The sequence below is a fragment of the Centropristis striata genome, chromosome 8, assembly GCF_030273125.1.
Source record: "Centropristis striata isolate RG_2023a ecotype Rhode Island chromosome 8, C.striata_1.0, whole genome shotgun sequence".
Classification (NCBI taxonomy): Eukaryota; Metazoa; Chordata; class Actinopteri; order Perciformes; family Serranidae; genus Centropristis; species Centropristis striata.
In genome coordinates this window covers 9,300,827-9,310,529 of record NC_081524.1, presented here as the reverse complement: position 1 = coordinate 9,310,529, position 9,703 = coordinate 9,300,827, and the positions used below count along the sequence as shown (strand labels likewise).

At 42.5% G+C, this 9,703-nt stretch overlaps 1 protein-coding gene across 4 annotated transcripts; it reads right to left on the bottom strand.

The window, feature by feature from the left end:
• znf526 (zinc finger protein 526) lies at nucleotides 1–8,899 on the bottom strand. Of its 4 annotated transcripts, none has more exons than XM_059338645.1 (8): nucleotides 8,597–8,899; nucleotides 7,201–7,665; nucleotides 6,899–7,065; nucleotides 5,824–5,919; nucleotides 4,924–5,732; nucleotides 3,831–3,966; nucleotides 2,147–3,742; nucleotides 1–557 (listed from the first exon to the last, which is right to left on the bottom strand). In XM_059338645.1, the coding sequence occupies exons 2-8, from the start codon at nucleotides 7,499–7,501 to the stop codon at nucleotides 384–386; spliced, it is 3,279 nt and encodes a 1,092-aa protein (XP_059194628.1). In that variant the 5' UTR covers nucleotides 7,502–7,665; nucleotides 8,597–8,899; the 3' UTR covers nucleotides 1–383. The 4 variants fall into 4 exon arrangements, with proteins under 4 accessions (XP_059194628.1, XP_059194631.1, XP_059194629.1 ...); XM_059338648.1 differs by having other exon boundaries at nucleotides 1–551; XM_059338646.1 differs by having other exon boundaries at nucleotides 8,722–8,899.
• Between the last annotated feature and the right edge of the window lie 804 nt (nucleotides 8,900–9,703).

Genomic DNA, 9,703 nt, shown 5'->3' with positions numbered 1-9,703 from the left:
TTTATCACCTTGAAAAAACATTTATTGATTCCAGCTTTTTTCAACAGCACGACCACACTTTTAAACAGGAAAAATCACATCCATTTCATATAAATGATAAAATAAACCAAACACGTCATCTGAGGCACAACCAATGGTCCGTATTCATAATGAATGCCATATCCTTAATGTTATTCTTCATTATGTCAACAAACTTCAATACTGATCCCTCTCACAGCTTTGTAATAGAAGTAAGATTTATTACTTTGGTCTGGTTGCTAAACTTTATATAAATTTTGACATTTTACAGCATTTCTGTCCAGTTACTTAACCCTCAACCTCTCAGTAGTCAGTTAGTCTCTAGTTAGCTCAACAATCCGGCAGAATAAATTATTTGTTTGTCCTCAGAGGAGCTGCAGTCCGTCCACAGCGACTGTGTCCATGGCGAGACCGTTCTCCAAAGCTGTGTGATAGATCTCCAGGGCCTGCTCCAGAGGCAGCGCTCCTCCCTCGCTGGTCTCAATGATGGCGATCGTCTCCCCAAACTCATTACACATGATGGTAGGATGGCCCTGCGTCTGACAGGAAGAAACAATGAGTTCAACTAACAGCAGAGCAAGGTCATTATAGTTAACGAAAACTAACGAAATAACGAAAACTAGAATTGAAAAAACATTTTCGTTAATTGAAATAAAAATAACGATTTTTTTGTAAAACGATAACTAACTGAAACTGTATTTTGTGGTTACAAAACTAATTAAAATTATAGTGAAAATGTAATTAGTTTTCGTCTTTGTCAACTTTTCTCATACGTAAACCTTTTTGGTGGATATGAAATCTATTTCATCTATCTGGTTTTATGACTTAATAAACTTATTGGGGCTGAGATGGATAAGCCAAAGCAAATAAAGGCAATAAAGACTTTTTTTAATCTGGAACCCAACACAGCCCATTACAAAAAAACTAACACCAAAACTAATAAAAACTAAACTAAAACTAAGCATTTTACAAAAAATAAAAACTAATTAAAACTAGCAAACACACTCTAAACACTAATTAAAACTAAATTAATTTGAAAACAAAAAATCACTACGAAATTAAAACTAATGAAAAATCCAAAACTGGTGGAAGAACTGTTCAGATCCCTAACTGCAGTAAAGTACCGATACCTCATTGCAGAGTTACTCCAATACAAGTAAAAGTACAAAAGTATCAGCATCAAAATGTACTTAATGTATCAAAAGTAAAAGTACTCGTTATGTAGATTGTTATATAGGCTACATTCCAAAGATTATTGTATTATAATTTTTTATTGCATTAATGTAAAAAGCATTTTAATTTTAACCACTTAATATTTTAATAAATTACTTTCATGTGGCTTCATTTATAAATATGTGTATAGGCCTGTCACGATAATTACTATATCGACTTATCGTTCGATATATCAAAAATTGACACAACAGTTTTTTCTGGACTCAATATATTGTCCTTTACATGCGTGACTTTTGTGCTTTTTTGTGTTGTGTTTAAAGTAATGCTGCAAATGTTTAACAGGCAGTATGAATTGCCAAAAAAACTATTTCCCAAGCAGCCATTCCAACTGTTTATATGTTATTTTAATAAGTAAACAATATAATAAATGATTATCTCATTGCAATGTTTTGTTAACAGAGTCTGAAATTCTATTTTATTTGTTTTGGTTGTATTTTATTTATTTGTTTTATTTATCTAGGATATTTTAATATTTCTTTTCCACATTACAATTCCAATGTTTAATATTCTCAAGATTTAAAAGTTCATTGCTGTGGAAAAGGATGTACTTATAATGCTCTAATATCGTTATAAAACTAAAACGACATCGATGCAACAATACTATCGTTCATTGTGATAGTTTCTGGTAAAATATATCGTCCTAAAAAATGTGTGATCGTTACAGGCCTACTTGTGTAATCATTTTAAATAATCATATTTCTTCATGCTCCTCTTGACCTGAAAGGCAACTAACGCTGACAGCTAAATGTAGTGTACTAAAGTAGAGTACCTGAGAAAATGTACTTAGTTACACAAAGGTGCTTGTTAAATGTAATTCTCTCACTAATTTTAACTGTTTAAAGTGAAAACAACTTTTAAAAAAATTGTGCTAAACTAGTAAGAAATCCATTCTGACCTGTTGAAGATCTGAGGTTTGGATCTGGATGAGTTGAGGCTGCCCGTTAGCCAGTTCCACCGCCGAGGCGTCCACCACCGCCACAGCAGAGCTCGTCTCTATTGCAGCTTGGACAGCAGCCTCTTCGTCCAGCCTCTGCTGCCTGGCGTGCGTCTTTTTGTGGTTCCTCAGGTTGGAGAACGTCTTGAAGGCTTTGCCACACTGTGGACAAACATGAGGCCGTTCGCCTGTGTGTGTCCGCCGGTGTTCGGCCAGGTGCATGCTCTGGATGAAGCCCTTCCCGCACACTTCGCAGCGAAAAGGCCGTTCACCCGAGTGTGTGCGCAGGTGCTCTCGCAGGTGTGTGTTCTGACGGAAGCGCTTGCCGCACACTTGGCAGGGAAAAGGGCGCTCACCGGTGTGGACTCGCTGGTGAAGTGCAACTCCGGAGGAAGACACAAACAGTTTGCCACAGATGGGACACTGGTGGGCTTTGGGCCGCTTCCCGGTGGTGCACATCGGCCTCCCGGGGCCGAGGGCGAAGTGGCTCAGTCTGTGAAGCCGCAGGTTGGCGGGAGAGTTAAGCTTCTTTCCACAAATGTTACAGTCTAGAACCCCACGCACAACACTGGTCGAATCCCCTGATTTGGTCTCTGCTGTGTTTGAGGTGGAGGGCTCAGAGGTCAGATTTTTGCCCAACTCTGCTTGGTTGTCCGTGTGTTTACCCACTTCGGTCCCGGGACCAGCAGCCTGCACCAGAGTGGGGTGCTGCTCCAGACAGTGGTTGTCTCGTTGCCTCCTGGTCAGGAAGCCAGCCTCACAGTGGGGACATGGGAAAGGCGCCGGAGCCCCGGGATGTTGCGTGTAGCGATGCGCTGCCAGCTTGGTGGGCCAGCGGAAGGTGGCGGGGCAGTCTGGGCAGCAGAGTGTGGCAGCGTTGGAATGGAGCAGGCTGTGCTGACGGAGGTTGGAGGACTGTGAGAACGTGCGGTGGCAGACGTCACAGCGGTACGGTCGCACGCCGGAGTGGATGAGATTGTGTCTCATCAGATTGGCGAGAGACGAGAAGGTTTTGCCGCAGTCAGAACACTGGAAGGGCCGCTCGCCGGTGTGAGTGCGTATGTGGTTTCGCACGTGGATCTGCTTCTTGAAAGACTTGCCGCAGATGCCACAAACAAAGCTGCGCTCAGGGACATGGGACTTGCGTCGATGGTGAACAAGCTGCAGCTGGGAGGGAAAGGTTTTGGAGCATGAACGACAAGAAAAAGATCCTTTGTCTGATGACGCAGCTTCAGCTCCTCCACCAGCATCACCCGGGGGAGCAGGGTTTGTACCTAAGCCAGACTTGGAGGAATCCTCCTCCTGCTGGGGTTCGCTGGTGCTGCCTTCAGATGGGGCAGACACCTCCATGCTGTTGTCCTCTCCCTGCTTCTCCTCCTCACCTCCTTCCTCTTTGCTCTGAGAACTTTGTATCGAATCTTCCCCCAATTTTTCCATCTCATCCTCCGTGAGAGGGGCCATCAGGTTCATCTTCGCCATTTCAGTGTGAGAATTCTTCTCTCTTGCTCTCTGTATGACGGCAAGAGCAGAGAGAGATGCTCTTATTGGAGCTGAGACCTGCAGGGAAAAACAAGTCATACTGAAACTTGATACTAACTTCAGGTTGTTTACAGAATTGGGGAGCTGGATATGTTTATTTTTCTACCATGGAGACAGGGGCGGGTGTGCCAGATGAGTCACGGTTGAGGTGGGTTCTACGGTGGTAGAGGTACTTGGTCATGTTGGTGAAGGTTTTGTTGCAGAACTGACACTTGTGAAGGGGATCTGCAGTGTGGGACTTCCTGTAAGACAAGAAAAAGAATTAAAAATCAGTGAATTCTTTTAAGTCACTTCTCAAAACAAATTTTTTTCAGACTTGCATTCACGTGATGTTGGTCTTTTGAACTTGTGTGGTATTTTTGTCTTCTTCATTATTGGTTTCTTATTTTTGCATGAGTTTTATTCATGCTTGTTCAAAGCACTTTGTGAATGCTGTTTTTAAAGGTGCTACATAAATAAATGTATTATTAGGGCTGGGACTCGATTAAGAAAAATAATCTAATTAATTAGAGGCTTTGTAATTAATTAATCGAAATTAATCACATTTTAATCGCATATATATATTTGACCTGAGAACAGTGAGAAGTAATTTTTCTCACATGGATTTTTAGTATACCATTGAATAATGACTGAATACATAAGCTTAAGCAACAAAAATATTTTTTATTTTTGTTCAAGTCCAACAGACCAGTGCAATTTTTGCCATTAAGTGTAGCAATAGCATATTTAGAAAAATATAGTACAATTCAGGTAGCATATAGGTAGGTAGACCTTCTGTAAACTACAATACTTTGGTTTTTAAAGTAAAACACAATACTTTCAAGTACATTCAGAACACTGGAAACCCTGACTATTATTATTACTTATCGACGCTTCCATCCGTTGGTTTTTTGTAACTAAATGTCCCATCATCCACGGGGCCAACCAAAGCGTCTCATCAGCTTCTTCCTTCATGTTCACTGTGGTTTGTTGTTGTCTGAACTCATGAACGCTAGTTGGTGCTCCAGTATAATCGGTCCACCTGAAACACATCCAGTGAGAAACGCTCCGCGGTGCAAAAATAAGTGTGATTAAAATGCGTTAATTTTTGTGTAATTAATTAATCTTAATTAACGCGTTAAAGTCCCGGCCCTAATTATTATCAAAGTTGATATCAGCGGTTTGTCCCTCACAGTCTTGCAGGCGGCTGTGGTGTTTACCTGTGCACGATGAGAGTCATCTCAGTGGTGAAGCCATTGCCACAGTCCACACACAGGTACCTGGCCACGCCCGAGTGTGTGCGCATGTGCGTTTGCATTGACGTCGCCTTCTTGAACACCTTTCCACACTCTGGACATTCGTGCGTGCCCTGCTCGTGCACACGCTTGTGGGCAGCCAGCCGGTTAACGGAGGTGAAGGTGCGGCTGCAGAGGTCACATTGTTGAGGCTTGACCCAGACCGCTGCTGCCGCCGCCTTCTTCTCCGCCACTCTGATCCTGATGTCCTCCACCTTCTCTGCAGTCTCTTCCCTCCCTCGCACCTCCTCGAAGCCACTCATGACGCCTGGCTCCCCGCTCTCTTTGTCCTGCCCCAGGAAGTGCTCTCCCTGGTGCTGGAGGAAGTCCTCAGGGGTCTGGAAGAGGAGGGAGCACTCTGAGCACTCATAAGGGTGGATGACCACCACCTCCGTTGGCTGCTGCTGCTGCTGCTGGGTGCCATCCTGGACCCCGGGGGCCAGCCTTAACTCCAGTCTCTGGACGCCGTTCTCCAGCACCCCCAGCTTTCCAGAGGAGCTTCGGCCCACAGCGGGCAACAGGGGGGGCAGCTTGGAGCGGCGCTGGCTGGGGCTGGTGGAGTTGTCCGCCAGAGCTTGAGCTGTGAGAATCTGCAGGTGCATGGTGGCGGAGCCGGGGGTCGCTGTCACCGGAGGCATCAGGGCGGAACGAGAGTGTGCAGCCTGTTTGGACACAGACTGACGTTTCCTGTGTTGTTGCTGCGTCTGCTGCTGCTGCTGCTGCTGAGCAAGAACCTGGAAGATACACATACAAAAATGTACGAGCCTTAAAACCCTTCATCTTCATTTAATCCCTGTGTTGTGAAGTGTTTACAGACTTAAATACCTGTGCCAAGATCTCCCCAGCCTGCTGCTCGCTCAGCACGTAGTTCTGTACAGTGTTGAGCGGAGTGACAGTGCCATCAGGCTGTAGCACATACTCCTGTTACAAGGGCAAAAAAAAAACATAACGTTTTTATATTCAGAAAGCAATGTTTGATAGTTGCCTTTTCATTTAGAAGAGCAAAGATGTAAAGGAGTCAGTGCTGTCACTCCCATTAAAGTCTTTTATCAGATTATTTGCAGACTAGATGTCAGCTGTTTGGCCTCACACCCATTCAAACTAGTATTTTCTAGAATTACAGTGCAGTTGCAGCAGACCAGTCCGTGCTGGCCTACACAACCCAGAGAGTGGCTGAGATAAATGTTTCACTTTGAAGCCGTTTGAATGCACTCCAGAGACCCAAATGACCCAAATGAAATGAATGCAAAGTCGGAAGCTGCCAAGTGTCTCCACAATGCTGAGATGTTGAGCTGTGCACGTCAGTGACTCAGCAAAGAAGAAAGTTTATGAGTAAATTACAGCTGTTAACAGATTTACTGCTCAAATTTACAGTTATTCCGTTGTCTGCTTCACTCTGTAATGAGATCTGAGCCAGTATTATCAAGTGCACACAGACTCTACTTTGATTGTGTCGGACAAAACTCCCAGTAAAGATGACAATGCAATTCACACTTCACATAAATTGAGCATGTGAATGAGCCTGCAGAATAAAACCTACTTCATTACAGACTGTAGCCCAATATGCATGCTTTATTTATCGTTGTTACAGTGCAATAACACGATACAACTACTTTCAATTCCGCAAGCAAATTATTTTAACAAACTAATTCTTACTGTGTCTCCAAAAGGGTGTGGCACCAACAGTTGAAATGTTTGTTAAAGAACTGCACCAGTCGGTTCATTAAAGCAGCGACATGGAGTTTTTAATGGGTTATGAAACTCAATCAGTGTCAATACTGATGCCTCCATATGAACTAGAAGACGATCAGCAAGAAGACTGACTATTTCTACAGAGTTGTTTTTAATGCCTGTCAAAAATGTTTGATAGTTATTTGTAAATTAAACAAGTCTCCCTTACCACTGTGTCTGTGGTACTGTGTGTGCTGCTCCTGCTGTGGGTCCGCCGGTGCTCCAGCCACGAGTCAGGGGAGTCAAAAAGAGCCAGACAGTCCAGACACTGGTACTGAACGGGTCCCGGGACCTGTCCGTCTGACCCTACCTCTGTCTCCAGAATCTCACACAGCTCTGGGGAACAGTCACACACACAGACAGTTAGTGTTGTTTTGTAGTCTTATTATGACTAAAAGGGAGAAAAATGTCCACAGAGTTGCATCATGCATAGACTATCTTGCATGCTCAAAATACACACAGTTCTCTCACCCTGCTGCTCCACCTCCATCCCCGCCTCTCTCATGTGCATCTCCTGGTGCTGCAGCAGTTCCTCTGGGTTTACAAGGAGGGCCCCACACTCCAGACACTGATACTGCTGAGTGTGCTCCATGTCTGAGATGCTCTGGATGGCCATGATCTCCCCTTCTCCATCTCCCTCTTGGCCAGTGTGGATCTGCTGGTGGATCAGTACTTCCTCGAGGGTGTTGAAGAGCTGGTGGCACTCACTGCACATATACTGGTGCTCCACATACACACCCTCTGCCTCCTCCTGTTGCTGCTGCTCTGCCATGCTGCTACTCGCTGCGTTTGTGTGTATTAAAGTGTGTCTTATGTTGGTTGCAAGTGTCAATCATGGAAGATGATGTGTGACAGGTGATCGGGTTTTGAAACTCCAGTGCTGTGTCCAATGAATGAAGACTATTTTTGCCATCCAGAAGGCGAGTGTAAGCACACCTGTAGTAAACAAAAAAATAATAGCATGATTATTAACCCTCTGGGGTCTATGATAGTGCCCTCCTGATTAGATCATGTGACGTTTAACAAAAAAACTAGGTCACATGGAGCGTTGCTATCAACTTCACTCCAAAGTACAGACTTGAAACTTTCTCCCAATTTTGTTTGACATCCCTAGGTCATGTAAAACCAAAGATATGATAGTTTTAATTTTGATAGTACTGAAATATTTGAGCGTTGGTGTAGCTCTCTGTGTAATTTTGCACGTAGTTTGTTTTGAAGCGTTGCAGCTAACAAGGGGAAAAAAGGCTATAAATATACATGTTTTTATGGAACTTTTTTGTATATAGTTTTGTTATATTAAAATTTTACCTTTTTATATGTTTATATTTGTATCCTATGTTTTCAAGTTCCAAAACAGTTCATTTAGCATATTTTTGTTTTTTATTGGAGTAAATAGTATAATTTTTCAACTCGGATTTCATGATTTTTGGGCTCAATATGTTGATAAAGTAGGAAAAAATTGTCAGATCATATAGGTGAAGAAAAAATCGATACCAAAAGTATTAAAAAACGGCCAAAATAGGTTCAGACCCCAGAGGGTTAAATCAGCAGTTATGCAGCAGCCATAAACTAATTAATATATAATTTCAGTGTTTCTTTCACACAACGCGAACAGCATTTAATAATGGTGTGTACAATAAACTGACCCAGCAGTGTTTACACAGATATTATGGAACAATCTCGCGAACAAACATCGCAATTTTCAGCCGATAGCGAAATGAAGGCCCTCTAATGCTACAATACAACCACCATCAGTACCTCACTAATCACTGCCTGATCTCCCTCACAAATGTGATTCATATCTTTGTTTACAGTGTGTGATGGCATATGGAGAGCTGTTGGCGGCGCTCCCTCCGATATTGCAGACCTGTTTCTCGGCACCGCGGTTTCCTGACAGCGGCTCCCCGGTTCGTCTGGCGGTCCGTCAGGCGGCGCTACCCACTTTTCCCCGAAGCTCTCCGGCTACGACAGCGGGCCCTTCTTTCCCTTTACCTCTCATTTACTCTCGTTGGACAATCCCTCGTGTAGTCCTCACTCTTCGTTCGCACAGGCGTACGTCTTTACGTTAGCCCCTTGTCACCATCTGTGGCGTGGAAATACAAAAGTATGAAAAGTGTCCGTGGGAAATTTCATGTCAATGCGTGAAATGAAACGTTTGCCCGCCGATCGCCTCCATTCTTGTGAAACGAAGCCCCGCCCAATGCGGTAGTCTCAATGTTTCTGAATCTATGATTGGACAGTGAGGCTGTCAATCATAAACTAGGCTTTCCTGGTGGGAATTGTAGTTTTTTTCCCCCGTAGGCTCTTCGAATACACTTTTACCCGAGCACTTTAACCCTCTGAAATCTTTGGCTATTATGTCCGTTAAAAAAATAGATGTTATATTTGCAACCTTTGTTCACATTTGCAACATTTAAAATTCTTTATTGGGCATGATAGTGTTTTGGAAGTTAAAAAAAAAGATTCAAAATCATATTTTATGTTGGACTAATTGAAACAAAATTACAAAAAAAAGACACAAAATGACCAAAAGAGACACAAAAAGACTCAAAATGACTTAAAAAAGACACAAAATGACTAAAAATTACACAAAATGTGAAGTGTTCTTTAGCATTTTCCTGCACCTTTGTGAATATTTTTCTTTTGCTGAATAATTTGGACTTAAATATTTTCTTACTTTGATAGTTTAAGAAGCAACATTATCCTTGTTAATATCAGAATGTGCATAGATAAAATATAGAACAAAAAGAATTACAATAAAATATTTATTTAAAATAAATACTGTTTAAATATTAACAAATTGACTCTCGCTGTTGTTATTGTGATGTATCATACCGTGTTGGCTATATGACCATAACCTTATTTCAAAGTTACATTGAGGTAACGTTGTTAAGCGTTACAGTCACAATTTTTTATTTTTTATTAATATCAAACAGCAATACAATGCACAGTTACAAAGAAGAAGAAACGAGTT